General features: G+C 43.8%; 1 protein-coding gene across 2 annotated transcripts in view; it reads left to right on the top strand.

Annotated features, from left to right (window-relative positions):
* Positions 1 to 6,917: 6,917 nt before the first annotated feature.
* Positions 6,918 to 22,772, top strand: part of Itih6 (inter-alpha-trypsin inhibitor heavy chain family member 6) — a 28,421-nt gene continuing 12,566 nt past the window's right edge. For both annotated transcript variants that reach the window (XM_077107538.1, XM_077107537.1), the window contains exons 1-6: positions 6,918 to 7,019; positions 8,122 to 8,276; positions 13,741 to 13,851; positions 14,670 to 14,917; positions 17,024 to 17,193; positions 21,673 to 21,789. In XM_077107538.1, the coding sequence (XP_076963653.1) occupies positions 6,918 to 7,019; positions 8,122 to 8,276; positions 13,741 to 13,851; positions 14,670 to 14,917; positions 17,024 to 17,193; positions 21,673 to 21,789 (903 nt within the window). The remainder of the gene's footprint in view (positions 7,020 to 8,121; positions 8,277 to 13,740; positions 13,852 to 14,669; positions 14,918 to 17,023; positions 17,194 to 21,672; positions 21,790 to 22,772) is intronic.

Raw genomic sequence — 22,772 nt, 5'->3', positions numbered from 1 at the left:
GTGTTGCAAGAAAGAACGTGCTAGCTGCTATATGGAGTATGTCTTGTGGAGAAGGGGAGAGTATGACACAGACATCGGGTAAGCAATGATTGTGGGTTTTCCCATGGTGGTAGCAATGGAGGTAATTAGGAGTGATTGAATTCAGTAGATAGAAAAGAAATGAAAAATAGAATTTTTGTGAGTAGTAATTGGATTGTGTAGAGAGGGGTTAGTAGGAAGGGCATGTTAGAGGAAACTTGTGAGGACCTGATTTAAGAGATTGTGTGGATGGTGACCACTTTCACTGAGTTATGGAATAGTGAAGAAGGGACAGGTTTGAGGAAAACTGAACATTTTGAGGCACTTGTGAAACATACAAATGGAAATTATCTACAAGCAGTTGAATGTACATGTCTGGAGCTCAGGAAAAAGGTCTGGGCGGAAGTTCTATATCTAGGAGTCATCAGTATATAAATGGTTCTTGAATTCATGGGAAAGGGCAAGAGCATTCAGGAAGAATGTATTATGCTAAAAGAGGCATGGGCCTAAGAAAGAGCCCTGGAGACCGGCAGCATTTATGGTATAGGTGGAAGAAAAAGATCCCATGAAAGAGGCTGATAAGAAGTTCCCAAAGATATTAGGAGGAAAAAAAAAAACAGAAGAAAATAGTGCCATAAAACCAAGGGAAGTTAATGTTTTTAAAAGGAGAGAGAGGTCAATAGTGTTTAATGCTGCTAAGATGTAAAGAAAAGTGAGGCCTGAAAATATGTAGGAATTTTGACAATTTGGTGGGGTCTCTGGTAACCTTGGAAGGAATATGTTCAGGGCAGATATTTGTGGTTTGATTGCCAATTACTTACACTGGTATCCATTCTCCTCTTCCCCATTAGTAATAGAACATCTCATTTTTAGATGGATACATAATTCCCCTGGGAATGAAGGCCATGAGGACTGGAGTCACACTCTAGGATGGAGCAGTAAAGTGAAAAGAACCTGGATCCCTAACAATTTTATATCCACTACAGACTGTATGCCTTTGGCTTCCTTTTAATGAGTTAAATAAATGAATGTCTTATCTAAGCCATTGCTGTTTTGGAGTCTCTCCCATAGTGGTTTCCTGATTGCAGTGAGTTGAGATGTGAGTGGCAGGTAAGGTATTCATGACAATGAGTGGATTTTTTAAAAATCTTTTTATTAACTTATTTTTATGTTGTGCTGAGAGTCAAACCCAGTTGCTCACACGTGTGAGGCAGTTGCTCCACCACTGATCTACAACCCCAGCCCAATGAGTAGTTTTTTAAGAAATACCTGAGTCTGCTTTTAAGGCTTTCCCAAAATCTAGCTCTCACAATTTTTTTAGCCTTTTTTCTGTTTTTTTTTTTTTTCTGAGAACTATATACAGTTGCCTAGATTCCACCTAAATGGAATATTTCACCATTACCAGATGTGCCTTGCCTTCTCTTGCCTAGAAGTTTTAGATCATGTGAATTCTTCTCCATAAAACACCCTCGGTTACATCTACTACTCTGTTAGATCTACCCTCTGTTACAGCTTCCAACATTTTTAAGCCTTTAGGATCCTGGAGTAACAGAGTTAGAAACTTCAGGAGATTCAAGAGAGTGAAGCAAAATCTCAGTATCAGTTAATCAGAAAGACAACTCCCAAAGATTTTTGAAACCTTAACTTCCCCAGTCCCATCTCAGTTCTATCACCTTCATAATACTGTAAAATTCCTTGAGATCTGGAGATTGGAGGACAGAAGGCAACCTTATCAGGAGAGAAAAGACAAATATGTTCATAATCTTCATCCTTTTATCCGGGAGTTTTCTTCCCATCTTCTTCCCATCTTCTCATGAACTCTTAGAATCTTTTGCCTATCAGTGTTCACCCATAAACATTGAAGAACCTAGGACACTAGGTCTTGGGCCTCTTTTCAGCATCCATAGATTGGCAAGAAAAAAACTGAGATCATATGGATTCTACATATCGTTTAAATAGAAAGATGAAAAGATGAGTTATCATCCCCATTTAGGAGATAAGAAAAAGTAGGTGAAAGATTGCTTAGTGCATAATGTCAGGATGAATCTTTTCTAATCCCAGAGCATTCAAGACTCCCAACTCCTGAATATCAAATGAGAAGCCCAGAATATCCTTAACACCAGTACTGTCCTAAGCAAAATTCCTTTCTCCCAAGCTACAGAATCAGTATCTCTGAATTTTGGAAAATTCAGAGGTAATGCTGGCAGAGGGTGACAAAGATTTCCTTCCAATGATTCCTATTATTTCTTTAATCATCTAAGCTCTACAGCACAACAAATTTAAATTTAAATTGGACATAATACTTTCTTATTCTTTACAGCCTGGTTGCCACTCCCGATTCCTGTGAGCCCTATCTGTCCTCCAACATACTGACAGCTCCACTGCTTTCCATTTCCAGGCTCCTGAGTTCTCTCTTTGATCTGCTGTTGGAATCTTTTTTTACCCTTTTATATGTGTAAGGCAATTTAACTCACTTTGTGTCACTCTAAACCCCGAGGGCCATATATCTACAACAACATGACTATATTTTGTTAAACAAACAGGAAATTCCCTGTAGATAAGAAAATCCACTACTTACTTTTGGATTAACACTGCTTCTCCCCTGATTTTTGTACATAGATTCCTGTCTCAGAACAAGGCTGTGAGGCAAGATTGACCCATTCAACAGAAAAGGAGGACCGACTACATATTAGGTGTCTCTTCAGAGGTGGCCATTGCTTATAAAAGACTTACATTTCTGCTGTATGAACACCAGCCTCATTTTACAGAGGACAGCATTAGGGAATAAAAAGAGTAAATTGTCCCAAGGAAAGCAACTATTGAGTGGCATGGAAAGGACTTGAACCCAGATCACTGGGATGCAAAATACCATACCCTTAGCCTCTACATTAGGCTAGTTCCAGAATATTCCTTCCAACTCTTCTATTTGGATGTAGTTTGTCCCCCAAGGGTTCATGTGCCAAAGACTTGGGCCTCAGAGTGATGATGGTGAGGTAGTGGAACCTTTAAGAGGTGAGGCCTAGTGGAAGATGATTGGGTCATTTAGAGCACCACTCTTAAAAGGGGTTAATGTAGCTCTCATGAGGCCCTGGTAAGTTTCTGCAAGAATGGGTTAGCTTAGCCCCTGAATTTCTCTGGCTTCCTGTCTTGCCATATGATCTCTGCTTCTTGCATGTCTCCCCATCAAGATGACTTTCTGCACCATGTTTTCATGCATTCAAGGGGGCTCTCACCAGATGAGAAACAGATGTGGCCACCTGATCTTGGACTTTCAGCCTCCAAAACTGTGAACTAAATAAGTCTCTTTTCTTTATAAAGTACTCAGCCTTGGGTATTTTGTCATAGAAATAGAAAACAAGGTAATACACCAACCCTCTTCATAAACATGTTAGACATATTACATATGATTTTCATCTATGGAAGCAAGTATAACTGGATGTCCATATGCTTATGTGGATATTGTCATAAAGTTCAATAGGGTATATAATTATTTCATTTATTTGATCAACATAAGGTTTTTAACATTTGATTTTTATTAAATTCATGAGTTTACATGGCAACAAATCAAACAATACAGAAAAGCATGTGATGAAAATAGTCCCCTGCCTTGACTATCCTCATCTCCATTCTATCCCTTCAAACCATTTTTTAAAGATTTTTTGGCTTTAGTTCTCCCAGTGGTTCCCTTCACAACTCTATAGATAATATGTATGCAATGTTTCTTGGTTTATAAATTTAGACAATATCCTATTCACTTCCAAAAATACCAATGAGAATTTTATGTACACTGCCCCCTCACTTTTACTTCTAAACCCCTGCAATGGTTAGCATCAATATTCCTTTTTGTTATTGGTTAATTTTGCATCTTGAAAAAAATACTCAGACCCTCATTTCTTATTCTATCCACTTTTGAGGCAAGGATACTAGGGACACTTCCCTCCTCCTGCCCATTCAAAGTCTTTCACTATCAGTTTTATCTTTGCTTTTGCATTATCCGGATTATTAATATTTACATTCTGTTCCATAGCCACACTAGGTCTTCCCTGCTTTGCCTCTAATGATTGACTCAAAAATCTGAAAAACCAACAAATAACATTTACATTATCATGGCTATGTAAATATTTTTCAAAGTCCAGCCAAGTAGTGAGCCACGAATACACTTCCTTCTATACAAGCCCAATGTCACAATCTCTGGACCTGTCAAAGGAGAAGGTTTCTAGCAACAAACAAGGTCAAATGAAGTTTCTTTTAACTGCATATAGTCATATTCTATTTTGTTTTACATTTCAACCATGAATTTCTTGCATAATTATACATACAGAGTTTATAATAACTTTTTCCTTGAATTGCATTGCTTTTATTATATTCACTCACTCAACAAATATTTATTGAGTGTTCACTATGTTCCAGGCATTGTTCTGGGAGCTGAAGCTACAACAGTGAAGAAGTAAGAAATTCACTGAGCTAATTCTAGTGAGGGAAAGAGAAAAACTAATCAGATAAATATGTAAAACACATAAAATTAAAATGTAAGATAAGTGTTATGGAGAAAAATAAAGCAAGGTAAAAGGGATGGAGAATGCCAGTGAAGGTAGGAGGTTATTTCAGTTCTCAATAGGGTGGTCAGAGAATGATTCATTGAAAAGGTAGCATGTGAGCAAAGACTTGCATGAGGTGAGAGAGCTAGCCAAGTGGATACCAGGGAAAGAATATTCCAAGCAGAAAGAACAACCAGTGCAAAGGCCCTGGGGCAGGATCGTGCATGGCATTTTCCCCCATGCCTGGCATTTTTGAAGAATATAAAAGCCAGGGTTGTTACAGTGGTAGAGAAAGGAAGGGAGGAAACTAATAGGAAATGAGGTCGTATAGGTAATAAGGGCTCACCTCGCCAATCCCTCTCACATAGGACTGTGTAAACCATGGTGATATCCACCAGAGGGTTTTGGACAAAGGAGAGAGGATCCGACTTGAGTTTTTAAAGGATCTGAAAATATACTAAAGGGGGATGGGGCAGAAGAGGGGATGACAAAGGACCAGTGTGGGGACTGCTGCAGCAACTGTTTGAGTTGGATCCAGTATTTCCTGGATTCGCTGTTCTGGGAGCCTGCTCTGCAGATCTTTCTTTAGCTGTAGGAAATTGACTTCTAATATGCCTTTTTAAAAGTTTTCTTCATGGTTTCTGTTCTTTTGACCTGGAACTTCTATTGTGTAAATGCTGAATCTGCTAGATTGATCTATATCTCTTAACATTTTCTCTCATATTTTCTGTTTCTATGATTTTTTTACCTTACATTCTGGAATATTTCATCCATGTTACTTTCCAGTCTGTCTGTTGCTTTTTTTATTTTAACAACTTGTTTTCAATTTCTGAGGAGTCTTTATTTTCTCTGATTGGTCCTGTTTTTTGGCATCTAGTTCTTGTTTTATGCATGTCTTAAATCGCACTGAGAAACATTACCATTTTTCCCTGAAGTTCTCTTTTGTTTCCCAAGTTCTCAAATTGCTCTAGGGTCAGTTGTTCTATTTATTTTAGTATTTTGCTCTTGTGCTACAGACTTCCTTAATTTGCCTCTGAATCCTTGGTTATCTATTCATGTTCAAGAGAAAGTGACTGGATAGTTGATGTAACTTTTCTGTTGCTGTATAAGGAAAGTTGTTCTGTAGCTAGGGCTTTCCCTCTGAAGAAATTCCAACAGGAAACTTAGTGTGGACTTAGGAAAGGTGGCAACTGACAAGTTTTGGGACCCCCAAATGTCAGAATAAGAGGTTTTTGTTATTCAATGTCAAATTCTATAGGAAAAATCTGAGTGTCCAGGGGAAGTTAGTCATCAGAGATTTTGCCCTGAAGGTAAGTGCTGGAAGCTTGTGTAAACTATGCGAGTAGAAAGGAGAGAGGTAAGGGTTCTGATGAATGCTGATGGCCCCCATGCAGACCTCAAAGTACTTTTCAGTTTCTCAGCCTCACTTTTCACCCAACCCTCCATAGGACCTGCAAACACTGAGTCCAGAGCACCTCAACTTGGTGTCTCCCAGCTCATTCAGCCACTGGAGAGACAAGAAGCTACCCATACTTTTGATGTTTGCCCTCATCCTGGCAGCTGTTTACTGAACACCTACCTTATGCTGAGCATTCCAAAAGTACAAATTCACTTAATCTCACAACAACATTATGAAGTAGGTGCTATTATTATCTCATTTTGCAGATATGGAAACTAAGGTTACAAAGAGGTTAGTTGACTTGCCCATTATTACACAGTCAGTAGCTGGCAGAACTGAGATTCAAACTCAGATGATCTGAGTCCAGAGCCTATATTTTGAACCACTGCTCTGCCTTAGCCCACCTTGGCTTCTGACTCTTCTGGAGATTACATGTGTCACATCTGTGGGACTCCTAAATTGTTATGGGCCCTGAGTAAGTCCCACTCATCTAAAGACTAAAGTCAGTACCAGAAAGGACCAAGATTGGGGGCTTGGATCTCCAACCCCTCTTTCATCTCTGCTACCTTTTTAAGATGCTCAGTGCTGAGTGACCTTCCTTTGGCCCTGGTTATTGGGCTCCACTGGATGTTTATAGGAAAGAAAAACCCCACCCTGAGCCAACATAGCAAACAGACAGACCCAGCACTTTGGTATGTTTAGTTTCCATTCATCTTACAGCTGGATGAGGGGAAAAAGGGAGGCATGGAACTGGCCCTTCTCCAGGCAAGATGCCAGCCTCAACTCTTGGACAATCCTGACTTGTGTGGGCTTCAATGCCACATTCAGAGCCTTCCACACCCTTCAGGATGGTCCCTCCCTCTCAAGAGAAGGGATACCTGGAGTTTTAAAAGAGCAAGGGTTTGGAGATCAGGCTCAGACCTTCTGGAAGTGAACAGCAGACCTAGACCAGAAGTGGCACTATGTCTGGGTGGAGGTACCTCATCTGTGTCAGCTTTTTGCTGACCATTTTCCTTGAATTGACATGCCAGGGACCTCCTGGCCCCTCTTCATCAAGCACAAAGGTCAGTTCTGAAATGAGGGAACAAAGCTCTGGGATTTGTGAAAAAAAATATGTCTTTGTGGGGGAGTAGGGGAAGCTGTTCAGTCTGTTTCTTCAGTCCTATGACTGAGAAACTAGGAACACAGAAGCATTACTATTTGCTGAGTACATGTCAGGTGCTATACCAGGGGTCTTAAAGTTACTGTTTCAATTAATCCTCAGAGCATGTCTATAAGCCAGGCTCTATTTATTATTGTCCCCATTTGTTAAAAAAAAAAAAAGAAGAGAAAACAGATGTTCAGAGGTTAAGACACAGGAAGTGGCAGAAAGAGAATTTGAACATAGATCCATCTGATCCTAAATATCCCCCATTTCCCACTGCCCCACTCTGGAAATAAACTGTGTATTATGTGTGGATAGACAGAGGGATCATAACTTCAGAAAAGGTGAAGAAGAAGATACCTACTGTGGGACCTCAGTCTCTGAGCCTCAGTTAACACATTTGTAAAATGTGGACAATAATAGCATTTACATCGTATGGCTGATGTCAGGATTAAATAAGATCATGAATGGCAAATGTGTATTGTGCTTGCAGTGCAGAATTGCACTTATGAAATGTAATTCTTTACACCTGAGCTCTTAAAGAGGAAAGACTAAATGCCTTATACAGAGTAGAGCTCAATGAACCCTGATGCTCTGTTATATTCTAAAGTGTTGTTAGTGTTGTATACATTCTAAAGTGAAATCATGGACCAGCAGCATCAGCATCCTCCTGAGAGTATGTTAGAAAGGTGGACTCGGGCCTTACCCCAGACTAGCTGAATCAGAATCTGCATTTTAACAGGATACCTAGGAGGTTTGTGTACACATTAAAATTGGGGAAGCACTTGTGCAGAGGTCTTTTGATTTTTAATCTTCTGTGACCCTTTGGTTCTGAGATTTGCTAAAGCTTACTAAACTATCAAGAATGTCCGCTAAAGAAATGATAGAGGCCACTTTCCCCTTCTGGGCCTCAACTTCCCCAATGTACTCTGAGGCCAGTCCAGGAACTTTGGGACCTCAATTACTATCTACCTAAGCCAAAGATTAAATCTACCTAATGCTCCTCCTGTCTTCTTTCTCAGCTGCTGATGACGAGCTACTCCATACGCTCCACCGTGGTATCTCGCTATGCCCACACCTTGGTCACCTCTGTTCTGTTCAATCCACATGCTGAAGCCCACGAAGCCATCTTTGACCTGGATCTGCCTCACCTTGCTTTTATCTCCAATTTCACTATGTAAGTGAAAGGTTCCAAATTCACCACTTCATTCATTTGAGCATACATTCTTTTGCTTGTTCTTTCAGCAGAACATGGTAATTGCAAGAATGCACTCTGAGATCAGACTTCTTGAGTCTGAATCCTGGCTCTACTAATTTTGGGACTCAAGACAAGTTACTTTACTTTGGAGTTTCATTATATGCATATATAAAATAGGGATAAAATTTTAATCCACTTTCAAGGGTTAAGTGAGTTAATATATGTGAAAATTTACACTAAAATCAGTGTCAGGTACATAATAAGTACTTGATAATATTAACTTTATTTTTTTAATATTTATTTTTTAGTTTTTCTGTGGACACAACATCTTTATTTTATTTTTTTTATATGGTGCTGAGGATCAAACCCAGTGCCCCGCAAATGCCAGGCAAGCACACTACTGCTTCAGCCACATCCCCAGCCCTAACTTTACTTTTTAAACAATAATTTCCTGATGTTGACTATGTGACTTGCACTATGGGTACAACAGAAAGAAGAAGATGCATTGCACATAGTCCCTGCTCCCAAAAAGCACTGTCTAATGAGGGACATGAAAAAGAAACAGATGATTTTAATAAAGTATGCTATAAAGAAAGAGAAATACAAATGTGGAATGGTAGGAAGGTGAGGCCCAAAAAGAGACAGTGGTCAGTTTCCTAACCCCAGTCAGCTGGATAAAACCTCTGAGATGTAACACCTAAACTGAAACTTGAAATATGAGATGTTCACCAGCCAAGCAAGGTGAAGGCATGGCTGTGGACTCAAGGAATAAACACACAGATGTTCCCCTCATTAGGAGAACTGCATGTACTTCTATGCCACTGGAACATAGGGTACCAGCAGGAGGTAGAAGAATGGTCAGAAATGAGAACTGAGAGGAAGGGAAAGATTAGGCTCTGGAAGGCTTCCAATGTTAGAATGAGCACTTGGGTTTTACTTATGGTCTCCAGACCATCTTATGTGTTTGTGTATCAAAGACAAACTTGATCATATATGCCCAAAATATGTTTATTTATTAATGTATACATTATATAAATATATTTTATAGCAATGATATTAAGTACTCTATAAACAGAGGGCTAAAATCGTTCCACTCCCTCCTGATTTGTCTGTAGCATGCCTAGGGGCATGTATACCTCACTTTGGAAATAATTGTGGCCCATAATGATGAGACATGGTAGGATTATAAGCAAGAAGTGACAGTAATGAAGTAGGGATATGCTGAAGGGGTCAGTCAGGAAGTTGGGAAACTGAGTAAGGAAATAGGGAAAGAGTCCATGTGGAGGCTGGAACACTACAGTGCTGGTAGAATTTGAGAAACCAGTGGAGGAAGAGATAACCTGACTATATGTGGGAAGTAAGTAAATATAGACAGGCTCTACATTTTTTGGGGGGGGCTTGTCATATCTGGTAGGTGACAGGACCTTCGCTAAGGTGATAAACAAGAAAGGAGGAGCAGGAAAGTGAAAGCTTAGAGGAGGCCTCATAAGCCTATGTAACACCCTAGTGAATTATTTAAAAAAAAGCCTCTGACTTTGAGTGTAAACACTCTCAGACCTGAAAGATTAGCGAGCCCCACAGTCAGAATCTCTGCCCTTGATCAGCAACCCCCAACCCTGTTTGTTAGTGGAGAGAAAGTTCTCATGCCATAAACAATCTGTCTCATCAATATGCTCTTATGGCTGCTCTGGAGAGTAGCTAGGTTAGAGAAGGGGATGGGTGGGGAATCAGAGGCATGAAGTATGAGGGAGAGGCCCTGAGGTACTCCAGGAGGGTTTCCTGGAAGCAGAATTTCCATATGGGTAAGATTTGAAGGGACCAGGATCATTGCATAAGGGGGACCAACAGAACCAAAGGGGGACTAAAAAAAAAGCAGGAATGGTATGGAGTATGGGGGCTAACTCAAAAAGTTGGCAGTCAAATGATACAAGGGCCAAACAGTCAGGCAGAATTTGGATTTTTGCTTCAATAGAAAAAACACCAGAAAAATTTTTAAAAATTAAGCAAAGCAGGCTGGAGGAAATGTTCTTGGGCAGACTCTGTGGAAAGTATGCTGGCTGGAGGCAGCACACACACACACAGAGGCCCCAGTGTGCTGCTGCCAGAGCAACTCCACCCTACACCCCCACACCCCCCAAGAGACCTTGGGACCCTGCCAGATTGGCCCACCCCCACACTAGTCCAGCCACGGCAATACTGTTTCAGCTACTTAGAAACACTCCTCGCCTGAGTGGTCTCTTCTGCCAGTTCTATATCCTCCCCCCACCCCCAGTGTTCCTGGAAGCTGCTTCCTTGATCAATCTTTCTCAATATCTGTGCCTCAGTTACTCTATTTGTGAAACAGAGACTGCTGTGTAATCTCGTTGAGCTTGTATTCAAAGCCTTGATTCTCTAGGCCTGCCCAAGCACTGTAACCTTCTCTCCACGTACCTTCTCTGCCCCTCTGATCTTCTATTCCCTGAAACACACTGTGTTTCCTTACTGTCTTTCTGGGATGCCCAGACTGCAAACAATAATTGAGTGCTTATTGTATGCCAGACTATATTCCAGGCACCAAAGATACTACAACAAATAAGAAAGACAAAATCCTTGCCTTCAGGGAGCTCACAGTCTTATAGAGAAGACAGACATGGAAAAAATAAATATGTCAGTTTGTAGATAAGAAGTACTCTAAAGAAACAGAAATCAGAATAAGGGACAGAGTGAATGAAGGTGCTGCTTTAGAGTAACCAAAGATGTCTCTTTAAGGAACTGACATTTGAACAAAGATCTTAAAATAGAGAGGGTATGTGGGGCTGGGGCTGGGGCTTAGTGGCAGAGTGCTTGCCTAGCACTGTGAGGCACTGGGTTCACTCCTTAGCACCACGTACAAAAATAAGCAAATAAAATAAAGGCATGCTATCCATCTACAACAACAAAAAATAATTTAAAAAAAGAGAGGGTGTGAAAACTTGCAAAGATCTGGATGAAGAACATTCCAGGCAAAGGGAACAGTAATTGCAAAGGCTCTGAAATAGGAGTATGCTGAACAAGCTCAAGAAATAGCCAGGAGTGTTATTTACTACAACCAAGAAATAGAAACACCTTAAGCTGATGAATGGATAAAGAAAATGTGGCACTCATATACCATGAAATACTACTCATCCATAAAAAAATGCAATCCTGTGATTTGTGACAACATGGAAGGAGCTGGAGATCATTGTGTTGAGTGAAGTAAGTCAGGCACGGAAAGACAAGTATTTACATGATCTCATGCACCCGTGAAATCTAAAAAAGTTGATCTTGCAGAAGTTGAAAATAGAATCTTGGTGACCAGAGGCTGGGTAGAGTAGACTAGGGGAGGGATGAGGGAGTGTTGATCAATGGGTACAAAGTTACTTTTACATAGGAGCAAGAAGCTCTGTGGTACTGTTGCACAGTATAGTGACTACAGATAACATTATGTACTGTATATTTCCAAAAATATTTTGAAAGTTTTCATCACAAAGGAATAATAAATGCTTGAGAAGATAAATGTTTCACTTGATTTAAACATTACACAATGAATACACCCATTAATATGAACAACTTTTATGATTTTATGTATTTCTTTAAAATAAATTTAACTTTGTCAAAAGAAATAACAAGGAGGCCAGTGTGGCTGGAACAAAATGAGTGACAGAGTATGAGGAGGTGACATTAGAGAGGTGACAGCAAGCCAAATTGTGTAGGATCACAGCGGGTGCGGTGAGGAGTTTGGTTTTCACTTTGAGTGGGGATGCAAGCCACAGAGAGTTTTGAGCAGAGGAAATACGTGGCCTGATTTAGGATTAACAGGATCTCTGTGACAGCTATGACAACAGACTACAAGGAGCAAGGGTTTAAAGAGGAAGGCCTGTTAGTAGGTTACTGTATTTACCCAAGCAAGAGACATTGGTAGTTTGAACCAGGGAAAGAATTGTGGGGGTCGTGAGAAGTGGTCAGATTCTGGATATATTCTAAAAATAGATCTGAAAATCCCTGATGGATTGGGGAGTCAAGCATGGCTCTAAGATTTGGTGGAGTAAAAATTTCCTGAGATAAGGAAGACCTGGGAAGGAGCAGATTTTGGAGGTGGAGGGAGAAACTAGGAGCTCAGTTTGGAGTATGTTAAGCTTGAGGTTACAATTGAACATTCTAGTGGAGATGTCAAGTAAGCAATTGGATGTATAGTTCTGGAGTTCAGGGGACAGATCCACCCTGGAAATACATTTGGGAGTCATCTGGTATAAATAGCATTTTAAACTTCTTCTTCTTCTTCTTTTTTTTTTTTTTTTTTGGCAGTACTGGGGATTGAGTCCAGGGGTGCTCTACCAGTGACTCACATTCCCACCCCTTCTTACGAACTTGTGATCCTCCTGCCTCAGCCTCCTGAGTCACTGGCATTACAGGAGTGCCACCATGCCTGGCTGCAAATCGGTATTAAGGCAATAGGACTTGATATTACCTAGAGAATGAATATAGGAAGTACAGAGGACGAGAGAGAGAGAGAGAGAGAGAGAGAGAGAGAGAGAGAGAGAGAGAGAGGATAAGTAAAGAAAGGCAAGAGGAAAGTATGTCAAGAATAGAGCCTCAAATTGTTCCAAAGATTTAGAGGTCAGGAAGAGGAGAAGACAACAAAAGATATTGGGAAGGCATGATCAGTGCAGATTATTATCCATAGCCTCCCTGTTTTTCAGAACCAGCTCCAAGGCCGCCTCCTCCAGGACCCTTCCTTGAAGGCTTGGGAAAAAGTGTTCTCTCCCTTTTCCTTCTTTATTCTCTCTTATAGTTTATGGCCTTAGAGAAATTGGAAGAATAGCAAGTGTTTTTCTCACTTTTCATCTATCTTTGAAATCCCCGAGAACAGGAAGGTCCCTAGTCAGCCTCAGAAGACTTTGCAGTAATTCACACACCACTTTCACAACTTTTACCACCTATGCCCCCAACCATGTTGTTTACTTAATGTATTTTCTTTAAATAGATACATTTTTTGATATTAAGTTAGTCTTATCCTAAGTAAAACATCTGTGAGCTCATGGGTTCAAAATGTCATGTTTTTAAATAAATGCTATAGAAAATATGTAATAATAATAATAGTAAAAAATGTTCAGTTATGTCTCACCTAAAAACACCTTGTGTATCAAAAGACAAAACTCATTCAATACCTTGAAAAATACAAAATTATAAGACTAGGTCTATCATATGCTGTGTGATGTCTATTTCCACATCTGAAAAATGAAGATCATTGTAATAACTTCACCCTGGTTTATCTCCCTCTCCTCTCCTCTCTTCTTCCCTTTCAAACTTGGGCTTTATGATATGATTTTGTTCTTCCCCTTTTTTTCCATTCCTCTCCTCCTCCTTCTTTATGTCTTCCCATGTCTCTGATCATCTCTTTCTCTTTCTCTGCCTCCTCTGTCCCTTCTCTTTCCTGTACCATCAGGACCATCAACAATAAAGTCTATGTTGCAGAAGTCAAAGAGAAGCACCAAGCAAAGAAAATCTATGAGGAAGCCTATCACCAGGGAAAGACAGCTGCTCATGTAGGCATCAGGTAAGGCCCCATGAAATCCGGAATATGACTAAGCCTTCTGAGCTTCATCATCAAGGGAGACATGTTCTCTCTGGGCTACTTCTGTAAAGTGGGAACAATGATCTGTACTTCATATGATTAAATGAAGATGATGAGGGTTAATGAATATCAAAGTATGCAACATAGTGTTTTCAACAAATGGAAGTTTATTTCACCATTTCTACTTTTCTCCTGCTCTCAGGATGTAGCTTGTTTAAGAATTTGTTCCTTCCAGGAAGGTTATGTGCAAGTGAGATTTTTGTAAATTGAATCCTGTTTTCTGAGTTTCATTCAGTTGGCAGAAATGCATTGTCTTCTTTTAATATTTCCTCCCAGATTCCAAGAGAATTTTGTCCTGCAGGAAAAGTTTAGATTTGGCTCCTGCAAACTGAGTCAATGCCATATAAACAAGCTCAGTCTAACACATAGGGGAGGGGTTGTGTGAGGAGCTATTTTGAAGGGGAAGAGGCATAAATTGAAAACTTTTTTTTTTTTTTTAAAACAAACCCATTCTAGATTCGAATTTTCACAGAATGAGTTTACTTAAGGGTGAACTACCTTTCATATAATTTCTCAAGAAGAATGTTTAAAAGGAGGAATGTGGGAGGGAAAGAGGCTAATTAGTGGATGCCTGCATGACTGTCTATGAGTCGGGAACTTAATTGAACCAGAAACCTAGTTAGGTCTACTGAAACAATGGTGAAGAAAAGCAGAACCAGGTCAACTTTCACAGCATCTAACAGCTCCCCTACTCCTCCATAAATCCCATTCCCTCCCACCCTTCTGTCTTTCCTACCCAGGGACCGGGAATCAGAGAAATTCCAAATCTCCACTAGCCTGGCAGCAGGGACAGAAGTGACTTTTGCCCTGGCCTATGAGGAGCTGCTGCAGCGACACCAGGGCCAATACCAGTTGATGATAAGCGTGAGGCCTGGTCAATTGGTGTCAAAGCTGAACATAGAAGTCACAGTGTCAGAAAGGACAGGCATCTCCTATGTGCATGTACCACCTTTGAGGACCAGCCGCCTGCACACCAACCACCGCACAAGTATGTGGACATCACTTTTGGGTCAACCACCACACTGGCCTTCCTGAATGGGAATCATCTGCTTACTGTTGAGCATTACAATTGTGATGCTTTTGCCTTGTGCTAACAGCCAAGGCCCTTCCCACCTCAAAGAGGAGAAGGCATGTTTGGAGTTGAAGACATTTGGGGCATGTTTCAAACTTCCAAAATATTTGATTTATCTCATTAAAAGAATCAATATTAGGGAAAGTTCTGTTGGATTGGATCACAAAATCACATATTTACAATTTTATGGGCAGTGAAGCCACACTGGCCAAATCCGGCTTTCCCCAGGATCACTGCTGAGAGTGGAAGGACCATGGGAAGACAGGGAGCATAGGCGCCCTGGAGGTTACCTTTGCGGGACCCTTTGGGCAGAGAGGCAACCTGGCTGCCAGGCTTACTTTAGATTTCATCCGAAGACTAGGAAGGCCTGGCTGGCTTCATCAGAATCACTGCAGGAGCTTTCAGAAACAGATTCCTGGGCCTCACACTTCTGGCACCAGGTTCACTAGGTTGTGGTGGGGCCCATGAATCTTAATCCTTAACCAGCTTCTGGACTCAACGTCTTCCCAGGCTGGAAACCACTGAGCAGACCTGTACAGATCTGCTGAGATGTGAGTGGACAGGCACAGAGAAGTCCCCCAGCTCAAGGGGCCACCATCACAGATCTGTTTAGCATTGGAGGTCCTGGTTGATTTGAACCTGCTGACCTGGAGAGGCGGGGTGGAGGACAAATTGGAAACAGACAGACAACAGACTGCTATCGATTCTGGCTTTGATACTCTCCTAATATGGGGTCAGCAAAGCAAGTCACTTCACCCTCTACTTCAAATATCCCATCTTTAAAATAGAGGAGGTGTCTTCTATGGCACAGAACTATTGTGAGAATTTGAGAACATTCTTATCTTGAAATCATTTGATGCAGAGTAATGAATGGTGATGATTGTACTAGTTGTCACTAATCAGCATTCATGAAGATCCAGGTATGGTTCCAAATACTTTAATAAATGCACTTATTTAGTCCCCAAATCACTGTCTAAAAACCAGGGTAATTATCATCCCTATACTACAGATGAGGGGACTAAGGGTAACAGAGAGGGACTAAGTTCTTCAGTGACACAAGGCAACAGCAGGAGAGACCTGGGCCCAAGGGCCATCTGAGTGTTGTAGCCTGCACTCTTAAGCCCCAAGCTATAAATGGCAGCTCCCTCCCCCTTCCCCTTAAAGGCTAAAACAGAGGATAGAACCAATCCTGTGGGGATAAAAGAGAACAAAGCGCTCTGAAAGGAAGGAAGCCCAGGGAATGTATGTGAGCAGGCGCCTCAGAGAGTATGGGGGCTCAGTTTGCCCCTCAGCTTCCTGACAGCTGTAGCAGGAAGGAGGGGGAGCAGAATTCCCAGGCCTCCATTTTGTGGGAAAAAAGGAGGCACACAGACCTTTCTAAATGGACACTTGTCTTGGACTAAAATTCCAGAGGAGTTGATCTTGTGGCCAGCTCAGCAAACATCCGGGACCAGAAAGTCATCAGTGATTTCATGAGACGCTAAAAGGCTTATTCACACACGTGATGCTGGGAGTCAGAGGCACGGGGGAAGAAAGCACAGGCAATTCTATGCCACAGGAGAACCTTGCTAGACTGCCATTTCCCACAGAGGGAAGGGGGTGGGAGGAGACCCCGGCCCTGTGGATGTGTCTGTCTCTGCCCTAACATGCACCACAGTGCCTCTCTGGAGGGGAACCCGGGCTTCTGGGTGTGCTCGGCAGTGACACTCCTCCAGGCTGGCCCAGTGAGGATGGGAAACATGGCAGGGTGAGGTTGTGAGTGAGGGACAGTCAGCGCTGGGAGCTGAGGACGTGCCTGGGTCTGTCAGGCTGGGTGTGATGGAGGAGGTGAAGCAGGAGCTGGCTGCAGGATTGGGAGAGAGAGTGGCATGGGGGCAGGTGGAAGGGTGATGTACGCAGGTGGTGGTAAGGGTTGGATTTCTCACCTTTCCTGATGGTGCCCTTGTGCTGTCTGTGTCCCTGGATTTTCTGTTTGTGAGAGCCTTCCATGCCACACTGCCCCAACTGTCCCCTTCCACACAGGTGAGGCTGACTCACCCCCATCCACCAGGATCGAGAAGGGAGAGACCTGTGTCCGAATCATCTTCTGCCCCACATTGCAAGACCAGTCTGCCTTCTCCAGCTCAGGCATCATGGCTGACTTCATGGTCCAATATGATGTGGTCATGGAGGACATCATTGGGGACGTGCAGGTACTCGGAGAGAACATGGGTTCTGAAGTGGGACAGGTCTGGACAATGTCCTGGTGTACACAATTGGGAATGAGTGGGAACTAGGAAGCAAGGATAGGATGATGTGTAAGGTCTCAAAGCTTCTGACCTTGGGACCCACGTGTATACCCAAAGGGATGGGAACCTGGAACCACAGGAGTTGAATCACGGACCAAATGAACCCATTCCCAGAATGGACCAAGGCATAGCCCACTCAGAGCTAGCCCTTTGGCAAAGTGAACCACTGTCCAGCAGTTAGACTCTCAGACTTTCTGTGGCTCTGATACTGTCCTGCTCTTGTGGGCTTTCTTGCTGTCTCTTATTTGCTGCAAAGGCCTTTCCTGTCGAAAGAGCCACATGCCTAAAGAGGGAGCCCTTCAGTTATGAGCCCACCCACTCATGAACACCCTGAGAGATCCCTACTCCTTCTGAGCCGTGGAGCTCTGACCCAAGACCTTGACTTTCCAGGGGGATGGAGACAGCCTGATAGGTCTGGTCCTGGCCTGCCTTTGGGCCACACATCTCCCAGCAGCCAGCACAAAGACCACCCTCCAGCAGCCCCAGCGCACAACACACTCCTTTCTCCCGGGTCACGTGATCCCTCTTCTGTGTATGATCCATCATTTTCTCAGACCAGCTGCTGCCCTGGGAGGGTCTTTCTCCTCCTTCTCCACCAGTCAGCATCCTCCTCTTAATCCTGGGCCAAATCCCTTCTTCTTCATGACTCCATCCCATCTGAAATTCCTCTCTCTCCCCTGCCAGACATTCTGCTTTCATCCAGGCTCTTCCTGTGTGCTGTGCATTCACTTCTACCTGGACACATGGCCACTCAGCAGAGCCCCTCTACACAAATCCTGCCCTCAGACTCTAGAAACTCAGAGATTTGTGGCCTCAACCCCCTAATCTCCCCATTCTGATGCAGCCAGATCCACATAGTCATCACGTGCATCAAATCCCTAGGCACTGTGTGTATATCTGTGGGGCAAAGTGGGGGTTCCAGAGAAGGCTGGTTCAGAACAGTCTTCCAGAAGGAGTTGGCACTTCAGAGAGCATGAGGGTAATGAATGGCATTGCTTCCACGTCAGTGATCATGGTGAGGGAAAAGCACACCAGAGAGGGAACAGCATGTGCAGTGGTGCAGAGGTATGGCAAGCCTGTTGTGCAGGAGGGAAGGAAGCATTTGACCTACCCTGAGGAGTAGTGAGGGTACCCTTTCAGCAGGTGGCATCAGGGGCATAACCTGCCCTTCTGTCACCTACCCGGGTATGTTTAGTTCATGGAGACATCCTCTGCTGCTTGGTTCTTTACCTTTTCCACATGGCCTGGAGTGAGCATAGAGACTGGGTACATGGGACTGGGCATTCAATTGGACAATGAGGACTTCCACTAACTGTGAACTCTGACTCCTCCTGCCATCTGCCAGGAGCACTCCATCCCCATACCATTACCTGCCTGACTGTGCCCACCTTTCAAGCCCAGTGCGTTCACCTACTTCTTCCATCAGGACTCCCTAGGCCCCTAATTGACGTTGTTTCCAGTTTGGGCTGGTGCAGGGAACTCTGGAGGATTCCACACGCATCCTGCCTCTTCTGTGCCACACAGATGGAAACAACCCTGACACAGGATGAGACATACCCTTTCCATGAGAGCACAAGGTGTGCGGCCAGCAAGATGAGGGGGAAAGGGAGCCAGGGAAGGCACCCTGCAGGATGTCGAGCTGACCTGGGACATAAGGAATGCCAGAAACAGGCCATGTGTGGGGGCCGTGAGGGAAGGGAAAGGCATGCTGGCCAAGTGGGGCCGCAGGGTAAAAGCAACAGAGGCCTGACATCTCTGAGTGTGCGCACAGAGTCAGAAATGGCTTGGGAACCAGGGAGCATGGATTTCAGATGCAAAATGGTAAGAGATCAGAAAATGGCTGGCATTTCCTGCAGTGGCATGAAAAGGAAGCTACTATTTGTCCTGTAGGTGACTGGGGAGCCGTGATCAGGCAGTACATTATGAGGTTGTGTGTATGGCCACCCAGGAGCTAGCTGTGGCCAAGCTGTAGAGATGGAGGACTTTGCAAAAGAGCAGGGAACCCAAGGAAAAGTAGCCCTGAATTTGAGATTGTTTTGTTTTGGAGGGAGAGGTGGGGCGGCCCGAGAAGTCTCCAGCAGATAAAACCAGCAGGAATTGGTGGCAGACTAGCTGGGCACAGAATTGAAGGTGACACTCTTATCCAGGTTAGGCTCAATGATGTGGCTCCCACCTGAGAAAATCTCAGGGCTGCGTCATGGGAAGTTGATGAGGTTGTTGTTTGAGCAGCATCTATTGGAAGCATCTTCAGCCTTCCAGGTGAAGAGGTCCACAGCTAGTGTGTTGGCAGTTGTGGTGGGGGAACGGGTACCCTGAGGCCCAGAAAGAGATGTGGGACACGGGTAGAGATTCAGCGGTGTAACTCAAGCTAGAGAGTGAGTCCACACAGGGAGAATGAGTGGAGTCAGAGGCCCGGGCTGTGATGTCACGTCAGGTGGAGTTCCCTGTTCAGCAGCCACTGATCTGGGGCTTCAGATTGCCAGGCCCCACCAACAGCAGAAAGCCTGCTCAGCACCCCGAGCCTCGCTAGTTTACTCCAGTGGGAGACAATCCTAATCACTGTCTTTGCACACTCTGATCTGGCCGACTGGAAGCACTGAAAAGGGGCAGGTGGGCAATGGGTCCTAGAGAGAGAAACTGGATGAAGTGGCCTGAGAGGTGTTAGGAAAATGTGGACAGCTGATGATCTCAGAATGCCAGGGGAAAGGCTTTGGGAGAGAGTGGAAGTCATTGTCAAGTCTGAAACTCATCAGTGAGGCCTAATCTGGTGAGATTCCTAATACACACACTGAGTTTGGAGGTAAGCTAGCACATAGCTAGCTGCCTTTGAGCAAAGCAGTGTCCCCATGAGTTGGGAGCAGGATCAGTCCTGGTGGTTGTGCAGGTGTGAACTGGAGAAGAGAGACCATCTCAGGAGACCCAGTGTTTAGTCTGGAATGCCATGGGGAGAGAAGAGGCTGGATAGAAGTTTGAGGGGGATTGAGAGCAAGGGGTTGCCTCCATGGATGGGAAAGACGCCTGATTTTATATTCTAAGGGACATCCAGTGGGTTGCACTTTGGGGAGATGGTGAAAGGAAGACGAGAGATAGAGACTGCTGAGAGCCCTAATTGCCTAGGGTCTGTGTTAAGACTGCATGGTCTTCAGAAGATGGATGGGGCCATGGGCAGGTGGGTGGTGCAAGTGTGTGTCCTGGTGCCCTTCACATTCTTCCTGAATTGAGAAGGTGGGGTGGGGTGATTGTGGAGGAGCCAGCGAGAGGTTGGTGAGCTGGGTACTGCTCCAGGTGTCACAATAGGATATGGTTAGCTTGGGACCAAGCATGGGTGGCATGATATGCATGACAGTTCTCCCTACCCCTGTAGGGTGTCATACTCGAGGCCAGCTGAGTTCTCTCATGGCTTAAGCAATGGTAGGTTGAGTGATTCATGCCTTGGGGAACTGTGACAGAGAGCCAGGATCACCTGGAGACAGAAGCCGCATGTGCACCTATGGACTCATTCAAAGGGGGGCAAGGGCCTCCCATCTCCTCTCTCCCCAGTGAGGTAGGAGGAGCCAGTGTCCAGCCTTCTGGTCACAGAGCACCTGAGGGCCAAGTGGAGGATGAGCCAGTCTCCCAGAGCCAGGCCTGCTTCAGGCTTCAGGGATCTCAGAGGCTCAGCAAGCCCAGACAACCCTGGGCTGAGCAGACACTGGTGCTGAGGGACCTTCTGGCCCCCTCCCCTTTGCTCAGCTTGCCCAGCCCCCTGGCTCTGCAGAGAGAGCCAGAGAGAGATGGAGTAGGGGGAGAGACTCGGCAGCCAATCACAGCCAGGGCAGCCCAAGGCATTTGTACCTGGTGTAACCAATCCCCTCTGCACACACAGCTCAATTGGCCTCTGCTGCCTCCTCCCCTCCTGCTCTGCCCAGCAACAGCAGAAAGGAGGTTTTAGGAGGAGAGGGAGGCCCTGCAAATTCCCAGCCCTTGGCAGCAATGAGCTGGGCCCCAGGCTCACTCTATTGAGGGAGGTTAAAACAATACTTACAGTTCCTGGAGCCCAGGCAAAGTGTCCCTGGGGACCCTGAAGACTGTGCAAGCCCAGCTCTCTCACGGACAGGAACTCACATATTACAGAAATCCTGATCCTTGGAGCCCTGGGCCACAAGCCAGTCTCCTTCACTCCACAGCTCTGGGCAAGGCCTGGGATGAAGGTCTGAACAGAAGAGTTCTGGTGGGGGGAGAAGGACATTGAGCAAACAATTGCACACATGCCTCTAACTAGAAACAGTGAGAAAGAAGTCCTAGGATCCTGGCAGTCCTAGCGGGCTGTCGTGCAGGAGGATAAGATGGGCCTGATTAAATCTGCTCTCACAGTCCTTTTTGGTTTCCCTTCTTTTTGTTCAGATTTATGGTGGCTATTTTATTCATTACTTTGCCCCCCGAGGCCTCCAGCCTGTGGAAAAGAATGTGGTGTTTGTTATTGATGTGAGTGGCTCCATGTTTGGTACCAAGATGAAGCAGGTAAGAAGGACCCTGTTTTGGCATTAGATGGTTCATAAAGCTCATAAAGCTGTGAGTGCTGGAACTCTAGGTTCCCCAAGTCTCAATGTCCTTCCTTCCCATACCCTTTAGTCTCCTATAGCGAGGTCTCCTCTTGGTCCCTGGCACCTTACATAACAGGAACCATGTAGACATGAAAACAGAAAATTCTAGTAACTCTCCCTTCCAGTTTATCTTTAGGTCATAAAACCCTCAATCCAGATCGCCCCGTGTTCATAGAATTCTGAATCAATAAAACTTTAGATAATGGAGACGGGTTTTTTTTTTTTTTTTTTTTTTTTTTTTACCAAAGTCATGAGTTTTGGTGTGATTTTTCTTAGTTAAGTTTTTAAATGTAAAGACCTAGTCTTATATTGTACCCTTGTTATAGGTTTAAAAGTTCTGGGATTCATTAATTTTAATGATACCACTTCTATTAGTCACCCTTGACTCAGCATTCTAGGGTCATAGATAACAGAAACTTTGACATTGTGCCTTGATCTATAAAGTTCTAGAAGCAGCATTTCAAACCATAATACTCAGAGGCTCTAGAATGATGTTTGAATGTCCTGATAAAGTAGTGTCTTTGTGTCTTAAAGCTTTCAATCACAGAGCACTTGAGACCTAAGACTGAGTTATGTTTTAGCAATCAGTCAACCTGTAGTAAGATCCCCAGTCTTCAGTGTAGGGAAAGGGATGTACTCAATTTCAGAACTTTTCAGCCTTCTTGTGTCCATTACAGTGCATGGGGTAGGGTCTCAAAATCAGTTTTGAGCCATTAGCTCACCAAAAGGTAGACCTAACCAAAATATTGTAGATCACTTCTTCTCACCGTACACTGGAACACATCAACTCAATCACTGCACAATATATGGAGGCTACAGGTGAAAGCACTAGAAGCTTTAGACCTTAAGAAGAAAGTCCTTAGGGAAAACAAAAGACATAGATGAGATGAAAATACAAAC

Source organism: Callospermophilus lateralis, chromosome X (assembly GCF_048772815.1).
Source record: "Callospermophilus lateralis isolate mCalLat2 chromosome X, mCalLat2.hap1, whole genome shotgun sequence".
In the NCBI taxonomy this organism is placed as follows: domain Eukaryota; kingdom Metazoa; phylum Chordata; class Mammalia; order Rodentia; family Sciuridae; genus Callospermophilus; species Callospermophilus lateralis.
This window is presented reverse-complemented; position numbering and strand designations above follow the sequence as displayed.